General features: G+C 38.7%; 2 protein-coding genes and 1 long non-coding RNA gene across 4 annotated transcripts; 2 read left to right on the top strand and 1 right to left on the bottom strand.

Annotated features, from left to right (window-relative positions):
* Positions 1-1,903: 1,903 nt before the first annotated feature.
* LOC148153793 (uncharacterized) lies at positions 1,904-4,256 on the bottom strand. Its single transcript, XM_088000881.1, has 6 exons — positions 4,115-4,256; positions 3,536-3,635; positions 3,151-3,410; positions 2,902-3,088; positions 2,642-2,769; positions 1,904-2,454 (listed from the first exon to the last, which is right to left on the bottom strand). The coding sequence occupies exons 1-6, from the start codon at positions 4,178-4,180 to the stop codon at positions 2,137-2,139; spliced, it is 1,059 nt and encodes a 352-aa protein (XP_087857007.1). The 5' UTR covers positions 4,181-4,256; the 3' UTR covers positions 1,904-2,136.
* Positions 4,257-7,992: 3,736 nt separating this feature from the next.
* Positions 7,993-9,634, top strand: LOC148153792 (uncharacterized). Its single transcript, XR_015761478.1, has 2 exons — positions 7,993-8,373; positions 8,611-9,634. It is a non-coding gene; the product is annotated as an uncharacterized LOC148153792 (long non-coding RNA).
* Positions 9,635-14,303: 4,669 nt separating this feature from the next.
* LOC106910454 (uncharacterized) lies at positions 14,304-21,694 on the top strand. 2 transcript variants are annotated; one of them, XM_014977092.2, is made up of 5 exons: positions 14,304-14,716; positions 17,916-18,069; positions 18,153-18,214; positions 18,291-18,387; positions 20,408-21,694. In XM_014977092.2, exons 1-5 carry the CDS (start codon positions 14,540-14,542, stop codon positions 21,430-21,432), a joined length of 1,515 nt encoding a protein of 504 aa, XP_014832578.2. In that variant the 5' UTR covers positions 14,304-14,539; the 3' UTR covers positions 21,433-21,694. The 2 variants fall into 2 exon arrangements, with proteins under 2 accessions (XP_014832578.2, XP_014832579.2); XM_014977093.2 differs by having other exon boundaries at positions 14,308-14,716; positions 18,156-18,214.
* The last annotated feature ends 1,073 nt before the right edge of the window (positions 21,695-22,767 follow it).

Raw genomic sequence — 22,767 nt, 5'->3', positions numbered from 1 at the left:
GTGAAACCTTTTTCTGATTTGTGAAAACTCAATAAAGTTCGATTTTCACCATTTTTGGCACCTCTTTCATTACTAAAACTGCTCTAATTAAAAAACTACAACTCCTAGACACTTCAAACCTGGACTAGATTATTCTGCTCTAATAGCAGAATATTTATAACCATGTTTGGGATTTGTGAAACCTTTATCTGATTTGTGAAAACTCAAGAAAGTTCGATAATCACTATTTTTGGCATCTGGATCACACTAAAACTGCTCTAATTAAAAAACTACAACTCCTAGACACTTCAAACCTTGAATAGATTATTCTGCTCTACTAGTAGAATATTTAGAATCATGTTTGTGATTTGTGAAACTTTTATCCGATTTGTGATACTTCAACAAAGGCTGATTTTACCACTTTTTTGCATCTGTATCACACTAAAACTGCTCTAATTAAACAACTACAACACCTAGACTCTTCAAACCTGGAATAGATTATTCTCATCTTCAAGCTGGATATTTAAAACCATGTTTGGGATTTGTGAAACAGTTTTCTGATTTGTGAAAACTCAGTAAAATTCGAATTTCACCATTTTTTTTCATTTGGATCACCATAGACCTGCTCTAATTAAAAAACTACTACAGCTACACATCAAACCTGGAATAGATTATTTTCAATTAATAGCAGAATATGTAAAGCCATGTTTGTGATTTGTAAAACCTTTTTCTGATTTGTGAAACTTCAATAAAGGCTGATTTTGGACATTTTTTGGATACTGGTCACTCCAGCTCCAAAACTGCAACACCTAGACTCTTCAAACCTGGACTATATTGTTGTGCTCTAATAGCAGAATATTTTAATCCATGTTTGGAATTTGCGAAACCTTTATGTGATTTGTGAAACTTCACTAAAGATAAGATTACTATTCTTATATGTTCCATGCAGTTTTTTTCAAATTCAATTCTAATTCAAAACCACTTTATTAATCCCAATGGGAAATAAAATGTTGGTGTGATTCATTAATTTTTCAAAGAGTTATTGTAGATGGTGATGGCTGTTGGAAGGACAGATCTTTTGCAGGGGTCTGTGAAGTGAAGTTTCACAAATCAGAAAAAGGTTTCACAAATCACAAACATGATTCTAAATATTCTACTATCAGAGCAGAATAATTTAGTCCAAGTTTGAAGAGTCTAGGTGTTGTAGATTTGGAACTAGAAAATTCCTGAAGAAATTTAAATGGGGCCTGCCAAAGTGTGCCCGTCGGTTTGGACCCAGCGTTCTGATGCTAAAAATTAGCATTAATGCTAAAGAAAGCTTCAATGTAGTCAATAACCTGTGGAGAGTCAGAAGCATGTGGACTAAGCTGTACTTGTACCATTCAGTATGTTAAAATTAATGCATAAACAAAAATTTGACAAAATGCTAAAGTTAGCATGAACACAGTAAATTTTGCAATGTTAAATCAACACTTAAAGAGTTAAATTTAACACTGTGTCCGAGTCTATTTGGTCCTTATCGGAATTGGTGTCAATTTAACTCTTTCGATAGTGTTCCATTTTCAGAGTACAATTTAACTCAAAATAGAGTTAAAATTTAACACTGTACAGTGTTAATAAAACTTAACACTCCTAGTCAAATAACTCTAAGAGTAAATATGATTCTAATCAGAGTTAATAAGTTACTCCACAGTGGTGACAAAATAACTCGGAATTTCATGCTTTTCAACACTGCATTGAGTTATTGAGGGTTTACACTGGAGGCTCATATAACTCCAGTGAGTGTTAATCTGACACACTACTGTGTTGATAATTTACTCTTTAGCTGTGAAAAAACAACTCTGCACAGATAAATGTGAAGTGCTATTTTTACACTTTTGTAGAGTTAAATGTTCAATTGAATAAAATCAAATTACCACAGAAATGCATTTAACTTTACTTTATTGAACTAAAGCACATTTTTAACATCCACTGTTAACTTTTGTTAGTGTCACAGAAACATCACATGATGTACATCCCATTACATTAGACAGGTCGAAGTTGACAGAGTACATTTAAGACAGAGTTTTTCCATCCAAGTAACCATGAACTAACTACTCGTATGCCGAACAAGTGCATTTGTGCAACTTAACTCTGTCAAACAGATTTGTTCAAGTACTAGTGAAGCAACCTAGCCCGAATTTCTGCCACACGAGGACTTTCTTTCACTTTACCTACATCTATATTGTACACAGTGGTCTGGATGAACGTAAACATGTTGCACAGCATGGGGTTGTATGTTGTGGCAAACACGTAATCTGCCTTAAACAGTTCGTCAAAAGCACCAAGAGAGGAGGTTGACCTGCAAGCGATGGCATTTTTGTCAAGGATGATGAAGAACTGGTGGGCTACTTTCTTCCTCCGTCCTACAGCCAGGAGATAGGGTTGTGTGCTCGTCGTGATGGCATCAAGATGTTCTTGGATGTTGGTTCCCGTCTGTGGGGGGAGTCAGGAGGGGGAATACACAGTACAATTACAATTTCATAGCTCCAATGCTACACAAAAAACAGCTTTCATATGGGAAAACAGCATTTTCCCAGGGTGATATCACCCTAAAACTGAAACTCTCCCAGTGACACAACCTTGAGTAAAATATAAAATAAAATTTGCAACAAATACAAACCTTCTTGAAGACCACAAGATGCTTCTCTGCTTGGGAGCCAGACACCTTCCCTGGTCTCTTCCGACCCAAGGCAGAGGGGGGAATCAGGTGTAGCAGCAGCAAAATCAATGAGAGGTCACTGTCCCAACCTGTGATAAGAGAAATTTGATGTTGAATTGACCATCAAAATCTAGTGATTATGCAATTTAAATTATGTGTACATCAGTAAGTGAAGCTCACACAATAACTGAATCCTACATAATGTGGAAAGTCATCCTTACTCATGTCATCATCCACTTCAGTGCCATCCTCAGGAGTATCAGCTGCCAGGAGAAGTTCTTCAAGGTCACTGGTGGTTGGAAGCTTTCTGCATTGTTGGATGATCTTTTTCTTGAACGTGGTTGTCCATTTCTCCAGAAACTTGCCAGACACATCTTCTCCAAACATCAGGACAAAATCCTGCTCCACCTAGGATGTAGATAGTAAAAAACAAACTGTGAAATTATCAAAATCACAATTTAAATAATTACCAAGCCTTTGACATCTTTGAAACGTGGAAAGACGGAGAGTATGTTGTTTGACTGTAGGGGGTTGAGGACCATGTTGCGCCGGAAATCAAATGTGAGCTTCATCTTCTTCTTGATTGTGTCCTCATCGACTGAATGCTTCATCAGTACGATGGCTTCCTTACACTCTTCCTCACTCAGGACAGTCTCTGGAACAAACTGGGTCTCCCGTCTAGCAGCTGGTCCTCCAAGCCCATGTTCACATGATGCTTCTTCGGAAGATGCTAGTCAAAATAAGAAAATCCTTCAACTTAAAAAAAGAACAACAATAAAACCTCCTCTGCACCCCCAAAAATGCAACACCACACCCATAGTTGCATTTCTTCTTCAAGTGTTATTAATGGTTTACCTCCATATGATGATCGTCTGTCTCTAGCAGTGGATCTCTGAATAGTTTTTATCCTCCAGGCTAAGTACCCGGTACCACTTGCAGCATCATAATAATGCTCCTTGAGGGTCAAAAGGATGGCAAAAACAGACAGACATAGAAAGAAGAACATCAGAATTATAGCTAAAAGCTGATGAAGAATTTCTATGCAAACCAAACAGTTGGCACTACAAGCACTGAATCAGAAAATCAAATGGCAATAAAATGTCAGATCACATGATTTTGACTGATACAACCAGTAAATCTGCTGAGAGCAGACATCTCAGAATTTAAATATAACTTGGTAAAGGTAATGTCCACAAATGGATTTATGATTTTAAACTGCTTATAGCATTATTGGTTATATTTTTAAAAGGTTTATATAAAAAACACTGGTGAAATGTGAAAAAAATATATCCGCAGCAATTTCACAATTGCAACCTAAGGAAAATCATTTTCAATGCAACTGCATCAGTTAAACATATAATGTGATTAAAAACTAAAAGTTTTCAATGTGTTATTGTGATTACCGAACACAGTCAATTATAGTATGTGACTTACATAACCATTCCTGGAGAATGGATCACTGAGGTAGGGGAATAAGCTCACAATTCCTCTGGCATACATTTCTTTAACCTCTCTGGGTGGTGATGTCTTGCAAAATTAAAATGGACAAGGTATATTATCCAAGGTATGCACTGGATTTAACAAAAACTTTTATTTCATCTAGACAGCTAACTAAAGCCCATTTACAAAATTACCCATTCTTCTCTGTCATATCAGCTGCCAGTATGTTAACCATTTTCCTTCTGGTTTCATCTGTAAGGCACTTGCTTCGATTATATTCCTTCATGATCCGTTCGCCTCCAGGTTTGTTGTTAAGAATGGATTCCACCAACTTCAAACAACAAAACATTTCAGCTTTTATTAAATGCATATCAAAACAGTAATTGTTAGTAAAACAAAAAAACATTCTCTTCTCAAATATAAGTGATAATAAAGCAGCATGTATTATAAGACTGGTGGATCACCAACATTTATTTGTTTATTTTGCGCAAGTTAATTCTTACATGCTTAGCTTCTGTGTCCAGGCGCTGGCGTTTAGCGGAAGGACTCTCTGAAAGAATGAGTGTCTCTTGAGAATCAGATGAGCTTGGCTGAGATTCCTCAGGCGATTCCACCATGGAAACAAATTCTGAACATAAGAGAAGCAGATGAAAGACAAAAACATTAACCACTATGAAATAGCAAGCTTATTAAATACTAACATGAATTACTAATATAGCAAACCGGTTTCATATTCGATGGTTAGGACTCCAGTAGAGGGATCCTTAACAACATCCTCAAATACATCTTCATCCAACTCGGTCCCAGAACTGTCAACAACCTTCACGCCCTCTGTTATAGCTGGCACGCCAAATTTTGTGAATGCTAGAGAAAAAGACAAATGCTTGTCTAAACCACAATTATGAAGTTATGTTGCTCTAATATTCACATGTGCATAGACTCTGGAACATTACTTTTGAATAAACAATGTGAAGTAACATTACAAGCACTTCATAGCTTCCTGTGTAAAACTACCAGTGTCTTACCTGCTATCAAAAACTCCTTCAGATTCGGCTCTGTTAGTCGGACAAATTTTTGCAGCTCGCCAAGTCTTGTTTTAATCAACATGGTTCCTGCAGGACATAATTCCTCAGTCATTCATCTTTAGTACTGGAATCCTTTCAATTTGTGAAACGTACCAACTGCATCACAAACCAATACAGCTTACATTACATGATTTTTATAGAACACAATTAAAGTTTACACATTAATGGCTTGGGCACAAAGTAACGTTGGACTCTTATCTAGGTTAGACAGTTACTAAACACCCTGTCCTTTTGTAACAACTATAACAGTTTATTAAATTGCCTCGCTTATTTTTCGGCTTTTCCATTAGCATTAGCAACGGTTAATGGAGGAGTCAAGCACGGTTTACAGTGAAGGTATTGTGCTGGGCACGAGGGAGAGCACGCAAATCATCACTCGCGCCAAATTCAGTGTTAACTTTGAAACTACCTGGACTATTAGCCCCCGCTTGCGGTTCCAACACTTCAGAGTCGTAAGGCCTAATTGAAAATGAACCAAACTGTGTTAGACATACTCAACCCGAATAAAATATGGACTAACGTAAAAAAGGAGCAGAGCAGCTAATAGCTAGTTTAGAATAGCAAACTCGTGGCACCAACGATATAATTTACTTAGCAAAAAAATAAAAAATAGCTGGACGGTTAGCATTACTGTTGACCTGAAAAGCCATAAAGCCAACGTGACTTATTTTGTCTCAACCCAGACATCTTTTGCTAAATTTATATTATTTTTCTTAAATAAATAAAACCCATATCTATGTAATATCGCTTGGACATGGATTTAAGGCGGACATAGTCGAGTTGGACAGGCGAACATTTTAAGCTAGCCATTCACTCGGTCAGGTTAGCCGTAAACTCAGTATTAAGATATTAAAACTCACTCGGATAATGGGGCTTACAAAAAATATTCTTATAAAACAATTCAAATTGTATCATTATCTTATAAAAAGAAACTTACCACAGTCTTTCAAGCAGGAGAAAAATGGCGTCCACGCAACGGTTAGACTTGTTGGTTTGAGAGGAGGAGGTGGGCGGAGCTTGTTAAGAGTTAAATTGACACGACGTGTATACACTCTGTAAATTTACACCAACACTAGGTGGCATTATACTCAATCTGTTGTATTAGCTCTGAAAGAGTCAATGAATTGTGACACCGCATATTTAACACTGCAAAATTTACTGTGAAGACTAGTATGTGGGGCATCATTAGCATGTTCCCTGTCATTGACTTACTCCATACTAAACATGGCAAATAATTAAGAAATTTATCAAATAGGTTATTTTAGGTAAAAGGCTAATGCTAATGCGCGCAAGGCAGTGCACTAGTGGGGGGCAGTGAAATGTTTGTGCTAATGTTAAAGAACTGCCTTGCTGTGCAATTATAAAGATAAATAATAAATAATAAAGAGACATTCTATTGGGTGTAGAACAATAGGTGCCTGCCATGCAATGCATGGAGGCAGTGAATGCATTGCTATGGGCAGGCCCCAATTAGAGCAGTTCTTGTGTGACCGAGATAAAAAAAAAAGTGGTGATATTGCACTTTTTGGAAGTTTCACAAATAAGAAAAAAGCTTCACAAATCCCAAACATGGTTTTACATATTCTGCTATTAATTGAAAATAATCGGATCCAGGTTTGAAGTGTCTAGGTGTTGTAGATTTGGAATTAGACCAGTTCTAGTGTGATCCAGATGCAAAAAATAGTGAATATCGAACTTTCTTTAGTTTTCACAAACCAGAAAAAAGTTTCACAAATCCCAAACATGGTTTTAAATATTCTGCTATTAGAGCAGAATAATCTAGTCCAGGTTTGAAGTGTCTAGGAGTTGTAGTTTTTTAATTAGAGCAGTTTTAGTGTGATCCAGATGCCAAAAAATGGCGAAAATTTAACTTCAATGAGTTTTCACAAATCAGGAAAAGGTTTCACAAATCACAAACATGGTTTTAGATATTCTGCTATTAGAGAAGAATAATGTAGCCCAGGTTTGATGTGTCTAGGTGTAGTACTTTTTAAACTAGAGTTGATTAAAGATGCGGAAAGTAGTGAAAAATTAAGTGGAATCGCCCTTTAGCTATTGGAAGCTAGAATTGGAAACCAACTTCAGCTTCGTAGTTCCCACGAAGCCAGAGGTACTCTGAGTGACGCGGGCACTCAGAGTGACTATCTGGAGTCCGTCTCTCGTTATCCTGTCCGGTAACGATCTTCTGTAGCCCTTTAAGTTTCACTCTAAGCGAAACTGCAGCTTAACAGCAGTCCATATTCGCGAACAGCTAGGTTAGCTTCGCTCTAGCTCTTGTTGAGAACGAGAATCTCAATCGATGAATCATAATTTGTATTGACACACGGAGCATAAAATCAGCCAAGAAAAGCATTCAGACTTTACTTATTTTATTAACTTTCAGCGCTGAAAGGAGACACTTTACCATTACATCCGAGAAGAGTTTCTAAAAAAGTCTGTGCAGCGTCTGAGGAGAAAGAGGAGGGCAGCTGATTATATGAACTGAAGACACTCCCTGAAATCACACCATGTCTCTGTGGCCTGATAAGTTTCTGTTTCCTGTGAGAAATGGACCTTGGTGTCTAACAGAATCAAAAATGTAACTCTTTACTATGGGCCCTTTGTCTAACAGCGTGTGACTCTTTCTCGGCCTTGGTAAAGCATCTCAACACATAATAGTAATCATAATGATTTAACTAATTTACTAATCTCAACACTCTCGAGTACATACAGCGACGAAGAAAAACAAACACAGTCTAACAGCTTCTCATTGAAACTCTACTGTGTCCTGCTAACTTGCATACTGTATAGAGCTTTGGAGCGTGACGTCACTGCTCTAGTCGGAGGGGTATCAGCGCCATCTTAGGGGTCCATAGACAACAGTCTCGCAGTATAAAAAAAACAGTCTCGCAGATTTTTTCAATCCAAGTTACTTAAAATAATTTAGCTATGGTACGAACTTGCTACGTTATTGTCTGTAATGTCCGATCACACGACTGAAACGGTAAAAGGATATAAGACGGACTTTGGTTTCACTATTATCCTGCTTGGAAACAACGTGAGGAGGCTAAGCTATCGGTGCTAACGAAAAGAAGACGAATGTCCTGGTATCAGCGGTGACACGTCTTGATATCACGTTCTCCAAAATCCCCAGATACCTACAAGTTTCCTCCAGACATTTCCTTTCTGGTGAGTGTCTAAATTTGCTTTGTTGGTTTTGTGTCACAATGTTGTTCTATGATTTTGTCCGAGTGTTCTTACGTTCAGTTTCTGTTGTTTAGCTCGGGCTAATATTGTTTATGTAGCATAGTCCGAGTTTTGTCAGTGGACATCGAGGTTATTACATTATTGTGAAGTAAACTATTTTACTAGTGTTATCAAATTTACAGCTTTAATAGCGATGTGTTCTGATATGTCCTCTTAAAGGCAAACCGACGTATGAAATGGATGAGCTCAATCCTGACTGGGGTCCAGTGCTGAATGTGGGTCACTGCGAGGTAAACGCCACAACATCGGACCGACATGGGCGTCAATTAAAGAGGCGATACAGCAAAACCATCAACAGGTTACTGAGACTGATTTCATTATTTACCCCAGAAGAGGTAAATAATGAAAACACAGTAGCAGAGGCAACAGAAGAGGAGCAAGTTGGAGAGGCTGAGGAGGAAACCCCAGGAGAGGAGCTCAGCAAGGCTGCAGACTCTGAAGAGGAACAGGAACCATTTGTGTTGAAATACAGTTGGAAGTGGCTGTTCTCTCATTTAATAATTTAATGTATTAAACATTCATGAATCGTTTGATTCAAGCACTTCAAGTTGCATGTAAACGTGAAGAAAAGAATCACATTTTAAGTAACAATTTGATATTTAAATATTCAGGTAATAAACATACATGTAATGAGATTATATTTTTAAAGTAAACAATTATATAATCAGACATCTGTCAAGACACTGGGTTTTTGGGTTTGTTTTGCTTTTCATTTTATTAACTTTGTGTTTCAATTCACTTAAGTGGTTCATGGTATTTAGTGTAGTTAGAATAATATTATTGCTTTTCCTTGTTTGTCTGAGTCCATGTCAAGCCTTCTTTAATGACTATTCTATTTTATCCTTCTAGTTATTTCTTATTTCAGCCTCCCTGCAGGGTTTCTAGTAATGTTTATTTCTTAATTTGATCACCATAGGTTCAGTTATTGTTCCATGTCTGAGTCTTTATCTTTCTTTAGTAATTCTAGTTGGGTTATTTCTTTGTTTAGATCTTCTAGTTTCTCTTGCTCTGTGTTCCTTAGTTCTTATTGTTAGATCAGCCTTGTTTCTACATCCACATAAAGTAAGTCCACTGCCTGCTGCATTTGTGTCCACCGCCACATCATGACACAAACCAGATGAAAGAGCCCATCTTTAAACATTTAATGTGTAATTAAACAATAAAGGTGACAAATTTTATGAAATAGACCACACTTTAATAAATATTTGTTGTATTTAACATATTTCAGGTAAGTGAACATGTAATGACATAGATCCTGGCCTAGAATTTTATGCAATTGAACATTACGGGTAACAAATGATGATCATCTGAGGTAATACATTTTATGAATTTTCTTTTTTTTTAAATATAATTCTGGTTAAAAAAGGGGTCAAAATGGAATAAAAATATGCCTAATCTATAGTTTAATAGAATAATTGTACACAGATTTTGAGTTAATAGGTTACATGGCCTACAAGCTAAGAAAAATAAAAAATTTTGACTGCAGAAATAGCTAAAAAATATATAAAAGGTGTTCAAATGTAATAAAGGTGAGTGTGCCTCATCTATACAATCTAGTAGAACAATTTCAAGCAGATTGAGTTAATGGGACACAATTTGGAAGCTACTGAAGAAAACATTTAATATTAAAATTATTGAATATGACTTAAAATTTTAATAGAAGATAGTATGCCTCGTGTAATAGCATGAATGTCCACTTTTTGGTATCAGTTGGTCACAAGACAAAGCATTTATGCACAGGAGTGTTCGGAAATTGACAGCAGCAATGTGAAACTCCGAGCGCTTGTGGAGAGACTTAAGAACAGCTGGCCGAAATTAGCGTTCATAAATCGGATCAACCTTGAGCTGAACGTCTCTTACTCCGTGGAGCTCGGTTTATCCAGTATCCAACTTGAAAACAACTTTACTGCGGTTGGTAACACAATGAAAACACCGGTGTTCTGAATAGTTTGTTTTGGTCTGTGGACCCCAGACATGGCGCCGAGCGACGAAAACGTCATATCCTGTGACGTCAACTCCAAAGCTCTATATTACAACTTCTCCTGACGACAAGTTTGTGCTTACTCACTTCGAAACCAGCTAACTGCTCCTTCTCTGCTATCTCCTCTCATGCTGAACCCACTCTTTTTTTTCCTCACACCTCTGCTACCTTCACAGACCGTACTCCCGAAGGAAAATACAATTTTCGCTGGCAATTCCCCAAAAAGTAAAGATAACTTATTTTAAACAATGTAAACACATTTTTAATAACTTTATATGAACTTTGAAATGTTAATTCAAATAAAATGATAAATAAATGAACTTATCCTTGCTATTTATTATCTTAGACTTCTCTTATGTTTTACTATACGGGTTACACAAATTAGGAATAACAACCCAGGTTGTTACAACCAGGGTTGTTAAACAGATATAAGCAAAATTCACATTTTTGTTTTTATGGTGCCATGTATATTATTTTGAGAGACTTTTTATTGGTAGAGTCTTATATATAGGACGAAATAAGATAAAACTATTTAATCTATCAAGGTGGAAATTTTACTTCGGCTCTGAAATGATAAATCATATTCATAGAATCACATTAGCAACAATGTGTGAATAGAGCAAAACACTTAGCACGCTATAGGTAAATGTTATTTAGTTTGGTTAAGAATAATTATTGCACTGTCAATAAATGACTTCTAATACATATTCTTAGTTGCCAAAAGAACACAGTAACATCTTCATGAGCTCAGAGGGTCAAACTGATGAATAAAGAGGATGGATGCTCTTAACTTGAGTTAAGTTAAAACTCTAGTTAGAATGTTAAGTTTTAACATTTTAACTCAACAACTTCTAATTGTGTATAACTAGGTGGTACACAACCTCAAGTTGGGTCACTCCAAGATCACTGGGTCTTCTTAAAAGATAAAGTCTCTGAGAACAGTTCTTAAAGATATAGTCAGTGTTTTCAGCAAAGTTGAGCTGACTGTCCAGGAATGACACAAGGATTTTAAAATTTGACACAGTTTCAACAGGTTGGCCATCGAGAGAAACTGGAATCACTTTCAGGTCTTGTTTATGTCATTTAGTTAGCTCTACTTCCTTAAGAAAATGGAAAGGTATGTTCTTTTGTGAGGGAATTTATCTTTTACTGTTCCAGTAATTCCAGAATTAATAATAAATAATAAAGATTTTGTGGTATTCTGATTTAGTAATGTAATTAGATTAGTTATGTTACCACCCCCACGCCACTAGAGGCAGCGATGGACCCCGAAAAGATGCGGCTAAGGAGCAGATTTAGAAGTACACCGAAAACTACAGAATTTGTTAAAAAACTATGAGCTGCGCTTAAGTAAATAAAAGATTGAAGTTCAAATACATGCTGAGAGTGAAACTCCTTCCTAAAGGTGAAGATGTATCACAGATTTAAAAAGAAAATAAAAACGGGAGACCGTGGATAATACAGGAAATAGCGCCCCCTTCGCTTCCGGATTGCAATGGTCCCATTTCCAAATAAGGTATGAGACTGACAGTGGTCTGTCCCCGCCCCTTTCTGTTTGCTGCAGCGAGGTGTACTTTCTCTGGGCCGCACTAATGTTATACCGTCATATCACGGTGGGGGCCACGAGACATCATCCTGCGGGCCGCGAGAGTGAGACCCCTGGTCTAAAGAGAAGCTCCTTCATACTTTCTGTAGAACTGTTTTTCAGAAGATATCTGGAAAATCTAAAGAGCTCCGAGAGGGCCTACACTGTGTTGGAGAGCAAAGTTGGTTAACTCAAACTGGACTGATTATAATTAACAAGTTTTTGCATTTTAGATGTTCATCTACAATGAAAAGTTATTTTACTTAAGTTACTATTAAGTTGCTATTTTACTTAAGTTCGTCCTGGCTGCTTTTAGACAAGCTTTTAGACAAGCTGTCTAAAAGCAGACAGCTTTTAGACAAGCTTTTAGACAAGCTGTCAAATAGTAAGGCCTCTACTCAAAAAGCCAAGTTTGGACCTCTGTGTACTTTTGAATGTCAGACCTGTATCTCATCTGCCCTTTCTTTTTAAAATCTTATAAAAAGTGATTTTTAGTCAACTACAGTGTTTTTTAGAATTTCATCCTTGAAAAGTGTCAGTGTCATTAGATCCCATTACAGCACTGGGGGCTGCACAGTCTGTGGATGCTGGAGTTGTCCTTTACCTCACAGGGACTTGATACAGTGGATCACAAAAATAGTTTAAATTGATTTATTTTTTATTACAGGCACAGTGCATATTAGTAAGATTTCTGTAAACATGCAGAGTTAGCCAGAAGGCTATTTTTCACCTTCAGTCCTTAGACAGATGATAAAAGTCGCCCAGTCCTGCTGTCATGCCTAAGTTACAATGTTGGCTTTCTAGGCTTAGCCTCATATTTAGTGGGAAGATCCTCCTCTGTAATGATTGGTGACCTGCCTTCTTCCACTGATCCTATTTCTTGTGGTGACCTGTCCATCAATGGACCTCAGTGGTTGTCCTGCTGGAAGGTAAAACTCTGCCCCAGAAAGAAAGAAATATCTGTATTTGTTTAAAAAAAAGAAATAAAGTTTTTTGTTGTGTGGAATTTTTTTTAACCCACTGGCATACACTCTGTGCACAATTATTATTACAAATAGCAGCTATAAGTTTTCCATTCATGGAGTCTGTCAGTTGTTGATCTGTTGACGATCTTTTTGTGCAGCAGCAACCACAGCCTCCAAGACGCAGAGATAAATCTCCCATTTAAGAAAGACCCACAAGTTTTCAATGGGGTTTAAGTCTGGTGAGGAAGGGGGCCGTTTCTTTCTTTCTTTCTTTCTTTCTTTCTTTCTTTCTTTCTTTCTTTCTTTCTTTCTTTCTTTCTTTCTTTCTTTCTTTCTTTCTTTCTTTCTTTCTTTCTTTCTTTCTTTCTTTCAGACCTTTACTGGCTAGCCATTTAGAGGAGTACTTGATGCTTGTCATGGAGTATCGTCCTGCATAAAAGTCATGGTCTTCTTGAAGGATGCAGACTTTTTCCTGTACCACTGCTTGAAGAAAGTGTCTTCTAAAAACTAGTAGTAGGCTTTGGAGTACATTTTGAGTCCATCTTCAACCTGAAAAGGTCCAACTAGCTCATATTTAATAATAGCAGCCCATACCAGTACCTGCCTCCACCTTGCTGGTGTCTGATGTGAAGTGGAGCTCTGTGCCCATCACTGATCCTCCACAGGCCCATCCATCTGGTCCGTCAAGGGTCACTCTCATCTGATCAGTCCATAAAACTCTTGAAAGATCTGTCTTCAGATCTCTCTTGGCCCAGTCTTGATGTTTCAACTTAGGTGTCTTGTTCAGTGGTGTTCGGGTTTCATCCTTCCTTACCTTGGCCATGTTTCTGAGCTCTGAATATCTTGCATTTTTGGAAAAAGCAAAGAATTGGTCATAGTCACTTGCATAATGTGCAAAAACATATGAAATTTACTCAAATGAACAGGAGACTGTTTTTTTATGTGTATATGTAACAAATGGCAGTAAAACACCAAAACGTTGATCAATTGCCAAAAGCTGCTGAAAAAGGAAGAAGAAGGCTACAGTAAACCTGTTAAAATAATTATAAGAAAACATTCACTAAGGGCTTGTTCAAATTGTGGAGAAATAGAAGGAGTGGAAGATATTTTGATAAAATGTAGAAAATATTCAAGAGAAAAACTGGAAATGTAAAAGACAATGGGAATTTCAATAACAAATGTTTAATATATTAGTGAAGACTCAAGCAACTTACAAAGTATTTAAAAGAAAGTTAGCTGGAATAATTTTTAGTTATTTATTTATTTAGTTATTTATTTAGTTAGTTAGGCAAGTTAAATTTGTGAATTGCACCTCAGTCCAGTTGATGGCGGTAATACACAAAAAATGTAATCTGCCAATGAAACGTCATAGAAGAAGAAAAACATGCACACAAAACGAAAGCTGTTCTATCCGGAGAAGAGTTTTGTTGTTTTGTTATAGAGTTAGAACTGCTGTTTTAATTCACTGATTTCCTCTCGGTTTCCTCGGGTTTAACTGGTGTGCCCTCAGTTAAACTTACTGTGCAGAGTCGCTGACGCTACAGACAGGCGGCCGCCATGAGCTCCACCATGTCTATGCAAACTCAGCTTGCAGCCGTCATAGAAGCTCTGGTCCACGCTGCGGTCGCGGAAATGGAAAGGCTGGAGGAGGAGAGGGCGCTTTCCAAGGCCCGAGGGACCACAGAGGAGCGGCATGAGACGGGAAGGGTGCAGAAGGAGACCCGAGAGAAGTTGGTAAGGAGCTACAAGCTAATTACCGTGTGTTTTTTGATGTTGAATGCTTCTGAGTGTACCATAAAACTTTATGTGAGAGCATACACAGAACTGTAAAACACAATATGTTTAATATTTGAAGAACAAACAGTGGTGTTAGGATCCTGGAAGACTCGGGGCTTTGCCCCAAAATAATATACTGAATTGAAATCAAGTTTTTCTCTTAATTCACAACAAATGTCTCTGATCACAAATTGATCCTTATGAAAAAGTACAGAATGCTTGTTGGAGCCTAGTAAGAATTAGATTATTTGCTAAAGTATTAATGTTATTGATCCCAGTTATGCTAAGTAACTGGGATCCCAACCCTTACCGTATTTTCTGGACTATAAGACTTAAAAGCCTTAAATTTTCTCAAAAATCAGCAGTCCGCCTTATAACCCAGTGCGCCTTATGTGTGCACTGAATTCCAAAATCTGTCCCTGACACAGAGACGTAAAGTGTACAGTATGTACGCTGGCAGCAATAAAGAATTGTTGTCCGAGTTCTGCAGCATACGCTTCCTGTAAAAACCAGATTGGTTTTTCCAAGCATCACCGTCCCTCTTCATCTCCGACTCCATGCGCACCCATCTCACTGCTACTGTGAAAAATGAAGTGAAGCAATCTAATTCGGAGTTTGCTGTCATTCCGGGAGGATTAACAAAAGAACTAAAACCGCTGGACATTGGTGTAAACAGGCCGTTCAAACAGAAGTTGCGAGTGTTGTGGGAGCGATGGATGACGGACAGCGAACACACGTTAACTAAGATGGGGAGGCAGCACCGGGCGAGTTACGCCACCATGTGTGAATGGATGGTGAATGCCTGGGCTAATGTATCTGCCTTAACTGTTGTCCGAGGTTTCGCGAAAGCCGGCATCATTGCTGAACCTGGCAATGAGACTGACAATGATGAGAGGGAACCTGGCATGTTTGATGGCGAAATTGCCCAGCTGTTCAATTCAGATACAGAAGAGGAGGTCTTTGATGGATTTGTGGAAGAAGAAGTGAGTGTATTGTTACATAGTCGAATAAAGTTCAACTAAACTTACTGTTTTGTTTCCGTTACCTTTTTTGTTTTTTTGTTTTGTTTTAGCATGCGTCTTATAATCCGGTGCGCCTTTTACAGAAATGGACGCCATAATTGAGAGTGCGCCTTATAATCCGGAAAATACGTTATTGATTTTGCTCAGACCCTCCTTCTTGTCAGTCAGCCTCCTGCAAGCAAAAGCTGTGGTTGATCTGATTGTTTGGTGAAGGAGCGAGGAGTGAAACAGTTTTTCTACCACAAAATTAACGTTTATATTAAAATTTTTGTATGAAGTCAACTCAGAGAATATTTCTGTTATTTTTATAAGTAAAGAAAACACACTTTTTGAAACCAGAAAACTCTCTGCGAGTGCTTTTTATTTTGAGTGAGTTGAAAACCTCCTCCTGAAACTGCTCTGGCATTTTTGTTTTTTGGACCTTATTACGATGCAAGAGTCGCCACAACAATGCTCAATTAATGATTAAAAATAGTTTCACAAGTTTCTGTCTAATGAAACTGGCAGCATTCCCTCCTCCTGGATGGGCATGTAGGGAAATCACTTGTGTTATGATGTTGACTTTACAGCTATCCCTCATACTGAGCATGCATGTAGCAACAGTGAAAGGAAAAACTCCAGCAGAACCTGCTCACTACACGTGGCTCTCTGCCATGACTGACTGGGGGTTTGAGAAGACAGAGCAGAGACACAGAAAAGAAACAGTTGAAGTGATGTAGGATTATTTGTTATGTTCATGAAAGCAAAAAGTTAATAGCAGGAGAAGGAGATAACGCTGACATCTTCCAGTTGATGGGAGCATTATGTCAGACGATGGCTTCCTCTACATAGGAACCACAGCCAAACAGAATGAAACACCAGGGGGTTGTCTGCAGGATATAATCAAAGGGTACACACAAAACTATCACTGTACCTGACCCACACGAGCACAACCACATCCCAAATGCGCATCATGTGCATGACATACAAAACCTAACCCTCACAAATATGCCACAAGAAAGCGAAGCGCATGGCCCACAAAAACAGCAGATTGATCCACACAAGGCCCAACATGCACAATGCACACTTGCACAAGCACTTATATGCCTGCTTGGTTTACTTTTTAAAAAAAAATTTTTTAAATTACACTAAATAATAAAGACAGAAAAGCAAATCCTACCTGCATGATCCACATGATGCGAAGGAGGTCGGAGGTTCGCAGGCTCAGGTATCGTATCTAAGACATCCAGGGGAGCAGGAGTAGGAGAAGAGACAACATTTGGGAAACATTGTTGGCTTAATTTCTACTCTTTTTGACAAACGTCTCAACTAGATTTTATTTTTTTAACTCTCCCGCTGTCTTAGTTCTGGAAGAGTGCGGCAGATGTCAGTCGGTCAGTGGAGAAGTGATGGGGTGTCCCACTCTTCAGTTCCAGAAACCGCAAAGCAAAAAAACTTGTAAAAGCGCAAGCGGGGTCTCTTGACCCCCCCCCCCCCCCCCTTAGTACTGCAGGTTTAAAGTTGGCTTATTCATTTTTGCCTAGCTTAACTGCCTAGTCATATTTAGCTTACGCCAAACCACCAAGTAAAAGTAAATTCACAAATAACTGGTTGAACAATCTTCCCAGATTTCCTTAATTTTGGGTGATTGTGATCAGCCGTTACTTGCATATGAAACTGATCTTAAATACCTCCACAAGAGTCTTAAAATCAGTTATTGTTTCCTTTTGCTCTGCTGTTGGAGAAGGCTGACTGAAACACCTGCCCACTGGGTTTGCACATTTGTTGTCACAGTTCATAGGTCATCAGGAGCAGCCATGTCGTTTGTTTGGAAGTATTATACAATTAAAGAAAGAGAGGAAAATCACAAAATCCCCAGAAAATATCTTCAATATTTGTTGATGTGACAATGGATTTCTCTTCCAAGGGCTAGTTTATTTCTTGTGTTCCTGGACAAGCAGATGGAAACTGCCTCCCTGTTCCGACAGAAACAGGAGTTTTCTTCCTTATTCTGCTTCAGCAGAATAAGGAATTTTTGTGTTTCAGTTCTTAAAGGCTGGAAGAAAACATGTTCATTAAGTGATGAATATTCATCATACTGTTGCACTATTTATTCAGTGTTTTGCATGCGTCAGCTGGATTGTATAACCTGATAGGTGCAGTTTGCTTCCATCATGGAGACTCTGGGAAACCAGGCTCTGGGGAGGATCCTACACATCATGGATGAAGCCAGGCTTGTGGCTCAGGTAGGGCATGTCTGTAAGAAGCCACAGACCAGCGTCCTCAACGTCCTCAGCCACACATCCGTGGGTATGAACACAGGCAATGCCCCCAATAATGTCACACACCAATCAAAGGAGATGGAGAGTTATGATGTCAATATTTGTTCCCAGCAGAGCTTGAGCACTCATATGGAGTCAGAAACCAAAACTGTAAGGCAGAAAGAGAAGCTCAGGTAAGTCTGTCTCACCTGTTCATGTCTGTGTTGCCCTCATTGACCTTACTGACATCTGGATGTTGTGTCACTGCAGCTGAAAGCAGGTGGTGATGCTGTGGAGACACAGTTTGTTCCAGTGGTCAACGTTAAAGATGGACATGGGAACATTGACCTGGAAGCCGTTAGAGAGGGTGAGAACTTGATTCATATTTGCTAGAAAATGAAATTTGAACATGTCAGCATTTTTCTCTAAAATATCATTGTAATAGGTACGACACTGTCACGTGATGTCAGTAACAACCCCACACAAAGAAATGACACTGATCAGTCTATAACTTGGATTTAGTTCTAATTGGTGGCCTATTAAAAGATTTATCTTCCAAGGTATCAAGCTGGAAGCATCTAATGATGGGAGTTTTGCTTATTTGACACACTTAAATATTTTAATTAATCTGATTAAATGCCAGAGGATTTCTGACCCTGCGGTGTCCTTTTGCACCGCAGGGCCTAGCCTGGTCCCATTCGACCCAGCCTCCTTCGGCCTGGCCCTATGATGTAAAAATGATGTCAAAATGCTAAATTTAGAACAGTTCATTGCTCATGTACTACGGCCATATTAGTTTCAGACAAACAAGAGCAACAAAGTTTGTGTTTGAGTCTCATCCTATTTTCAACAGAGTTATGGTAACAACAAAACACTGCTGCTTTAGAGTCTGCTGGGGTGATTGCGACATGGTAATGTTGGAATGGCAAGAAACATCAGTGCTGTAAGCAAGAGGAGCCTATCCCATCAGGTCAACAGGGTTCTATTGAAGCTGGTGTCGAGGAGAAATGTCAGCCTCTAACTGACAAGCTTCTGGACATCAAACCCCGCTTCAGCTGATGGCCCGGTCAGCCTGAGAAGCTTGCAAATCTTCCAGCCACCCCCTTTAATGTTATATGTCTTTCACTTGGAATGAGGCTGAATTGTTTTAGAAATCTGGAAAAATAGATTTCTGGGATTTTGTATTTTGCTTACTTTCTTGATCAAGGCAACTGATAAAAACCTCTGATAATTTTGTTGAGAACAGTAACCAGCATTTAACGGCATGAAGGTGACAATTTCCAGAAAGACCTTCATTTTTTAATTTCCAGTGCATTCCAGCGTATTTCCAACTACAGCACACAGTAAAATATCCAGCAAAACAGAAAAAGTAGATAAGTTGCAAAAAAAAAAAAATCATTGAATCATGTTTAATTATCTTTCCCTGAAACTGTGGTTGAGTGAACTTTTTAAATGTAATGAATTTGCAAGGAATGTTTTATGTTGTGTTATGCTGTTAAGGGTGCAGTACTTTTTTTGTGGATCTTTTTTTGTTTTGTTTTAGCATTTTTTTTAGCATCTTCCCTAAATTGATAAAATCCCAATTTTTAAAACTGAACATTTACTCAGCTTATGTGCCTGACATGAACTGGAAAATCAAGTGTGTCTAAAAACAAACAAAAAGAAAAAAAAACCTCTGTTGGTACACAAAATGAATTTGTAATGTTTTGTGTTCATTTCTTTGTGCGTGTGAATTATTTAAACTGTCACTGACATCTGGAGTGATTGTACTGTTTTAAAGTACTGATGAATCCACATATTACATCATATTGTATAAAAAGACAACCTAATATTTCATACTGGATAACTAGTCACACTAAACCTTTCCCATTAGATCAGTTGGGATTACCAAAATGATTTCATTTTTGCTAAATGCAAGCATTTAAAAATATTTTGTATGATTTTCTTTGACACTATGCAAAACACATGGAGGAGCAAATGCAGTGAGTCAATGACTTAAATGAATGAATGTGTTTTTGTAGTCATCATACACACTTGGTGTGATTAGCAATTTCTTAGAATTTGAATGTATTATTAAAGTCAGTCTATGTAATTGACCCTGAATATGTATGATCAGATTGAAATTAATTTTATTTTTCACAAAAGCTTTTGTCTGGGAATGTTTGAGTCTAGGAACCGTATAGTTAGATTTCTTCTTGGACAATGAGGGAGAAATATGTCTTTTTTTACAGTGTGCAAAATATTTGTGATGAGCTCAGTACTTATTTTACACACACTATCTTTTAGTGACAGTAGTTCAGGTCCAGATTTACTCTAAAATGAGTCATTCTCCAGAACTGTTGGTCAGTTCAGATAATACCTCTATTGGTTTTTGTGTTTTCTCTCAGGAACTTGGGTTGAAGCTGCTCCATCTCCACAATCAGACCCAGAGCTGCTACCTTCAGAGTTTTCTGTTCTCTCTGAGACTTCCCAGCAGAATGTCTCCCAAACGTTGTTCTCATGCTCTGTCTGCGGGAAGTTCTTCTCATCTCAAAGCAACCTGAAGTCTCACCAACTCATCCACACAGGGGAGAAGCCGTTTGCCTGCAGCATCTGCAGCCGAGCCTTCCGCCAGCGCCAAAGCATGCAGAGCCACATGCGAACACACACTGGCGAGCGCCCGTTCCAGTGTCCTGTGTGTGGAAAACGGTTTTCAAAGCAGGCACAGCTCAAGACACACACTGTCATACACACTGGAGAAAAGCCATACGGCTGTGATGTGTGTGGCCGTCGCTTTAACCTGCCACAGAATTTGCACCGCCACAGTGTCACCCACAGTAGGGAAAAAGTCTTTATCTGCAATGACTGTGGTAAAGGCTTCACCCGCGCTGTTACACTCAAAACACACCAGCTCATCCACAGCGGCCAGAAGCCCTTCAAATGTGAGCAGTGCCCCAAATCGTTCAGGCATGCCGTCAACCTCAAGAACCACCAGAGGATCCACAGCGACCTGAGGCCCTACAGGTGTGACCTCTGCGGAAAGACGTTTCGACAGGCAGTGAATCTTAAGATCCATGGCCGCATCCACACTGGCGAGCGGCCCTTCAGTTGCCAGCAGTGCGGAAAAACGTTCAGCCAGCAGAGCAGCCTGATCTCCCACAGCCGCACTCACTCCACAGACAGGCCCTTCCAGTGCCCGACCTGTGATAAAAAATTCAACAATGCCAACAGCCTCAAGCTTCACCTGCGCGTTCACACTGGAGAGAAGCCGTATGCCTGCGAAATATGCGCCAAGACCTTCAGCCAGGGAAGTCACCTGAGGACGCATAAGAGGCATGTACATGCTGGTGGCAAGCAGTTCATCTGCGACAGGTGTGGGAAGAGGTACGCCGACCAGCGCTACTTGAAGCTGCATAAGTGTTGCTTTGCATGAACTGCCAGGAGTCAGCTGTCTCATAAGACGACAGTACACTACTTCACTTTCCACAGTTAAGCACATCAGTTGCCAAGGAAACTGCTGCAACATCCTTCTGTACAGAGGTTCTGGTTGGTCTGAGCCCTCAGTTTTATTTAAGACTTTCTGCGAACAAGTTTTATAATTTTCTATAATATATTTTTCAATATGAATGATGAATAAAATCTAAATGAGCTCATCTGTCTAGATGATGCTGTTTAAAAATAAAGTAAAACATTCACTCTGTCACTTCATTTTAGTCCAGTAGGAATCAAGACCTCTCTCACAAAGATGACATGGGCAAGAAAAGCAGCAGCACACATCGTGCAATCAGCTGGGTGTTCTTAAAAACGTTTTAGCCAAACCGCAGACCTGGCTCCAGAGGAAATTAGTATGTCTTTTGTGGGGGCCGAGTAAACAGGTTTTTTATTTAACATAAACATTACTGATCCCGCTAGTTGGTTGAAGCAGGATTTTCTCCTGTGGTGTGTAACTTGTGGTCATGAACTGTTCCAAAGCCTCCAACTCTTCAACACGCTGTCAGGAGGTTTAGTGTCCAGGTCAAAGACATTGATGGACTTTTTTTTTTATTAGCCATCGCTATATAATCCAGCGCACATGTACGATGCCGTAGTTTTGCACACCCATTCACGCTCAGTACTGAGAACAAACTGCGCTCACGCACCAAATAACGTAGAAATGTGCGTGCCTGTCCTAAGTGGTCACTTAACAGGTGACCCCTAAAAGATTTGCCTGCAAGAGAGGGGAGCGGCTGTCTGCTGTAAAAAAAAAATCAATGGGTTCACTGTGCAGCTGTGAGTGCATCCACTAATCAGCCGTGACTGATTAGTTTTTGAAGAACAATATGAAATACGACTTAATCAGATACCTTATTTCCCCATTTCATATTGTTTCTGAACTGTTCATGCTTAGAGCAGGGGTGCAATACGTCGATCTCGGCATACGGGTCAGATAGACTCAAGAAATTGTAACAGCAGGTGCGCAGGAGGGGTCCAATTTTATTTTTTGTCATGGGGCCCAAGATTCCTGGTGGCACCCCTGGGTCAGGGACGTAGTTGTAGTCTGTCAAAATGACAGATGCAGTTTTTTTTTTTTTGTTTAAACAGTAAAAATTACAGCAGCTTTAGAAACTATTGACTTGTTAATGTCTCTAGATCTACTGCTTTAAAATATATAAATTTAAATGAAATTATATACTAATTTTTATTACTTGATTTGCTACAAAAACATCTACAGTGTTTTAGTAGGATACGCTTTACATAAAATGAGTTATTTCTGTTCATGCTTCATGCA

This window comes from Poecilia mexicana, unplaced genomic scaffold, assembly GCF_051168715.1.
Source record: "Poecilia mexicana isolate PSO_F unplaced genomic scaffold, ASM5116871v1 scaffold_19, whole genome shotgun sequence".
In the NCBI taxonomy this organism is placed as follows: domain Eukaryota; kingdom Metazoa; phylum Chordata; class Actinopteri; order Cyprinodontiformes; family Poeciliidae; genus Poecilia; species Poecilia mexicana.
This window is presented reverse-complemented; position numbering and strand designations above follow the sequence as displayed.

Coding starts and splice junctions, on each gene's coding strand:
- LOC148153793 (XM_088000881.1), bottom strand. CDS start 4,180: ATGTATGCCAGAGGAATTGTGAGCTTATTCCCCTACCTCAGTGATCCA. Junction 3,411..3,535: donor CAGACGATCATCATATGGAG/GTAAACCATTAA, acceptor TATTTTGACTAG/CATCTTCCGAAGAAGCATCA. Junction 2,770..2,901: donor TGAAGTGGATGATGACATGA/GTAAGGATGACT, acceptor CTCTTATCACAG/GTTGGGACAGTGACCTCTCA.
- LOC106910454 (XM_014977092.2), top strand. CDS start 14,540: ATGAGCTCCACCATGTCTATGCAAACTCAGCTTGCAGCCGTCATAGAA. Junction 14,717..17,915: donor AGGAGACCCGAGAGAAGTTG/GTAAGGAGCTAC, acceptor ATAACCTGATAG/GTGCAGTTTGCTTCCATCAT. Junction 18,388..20,407: donor CCTGGAAGCCGTTAGAGAGG/GTGAGAACTTGA, acceptor GTTTTCTCTCAG/GAACTTGGGTTGAAGCTGCT.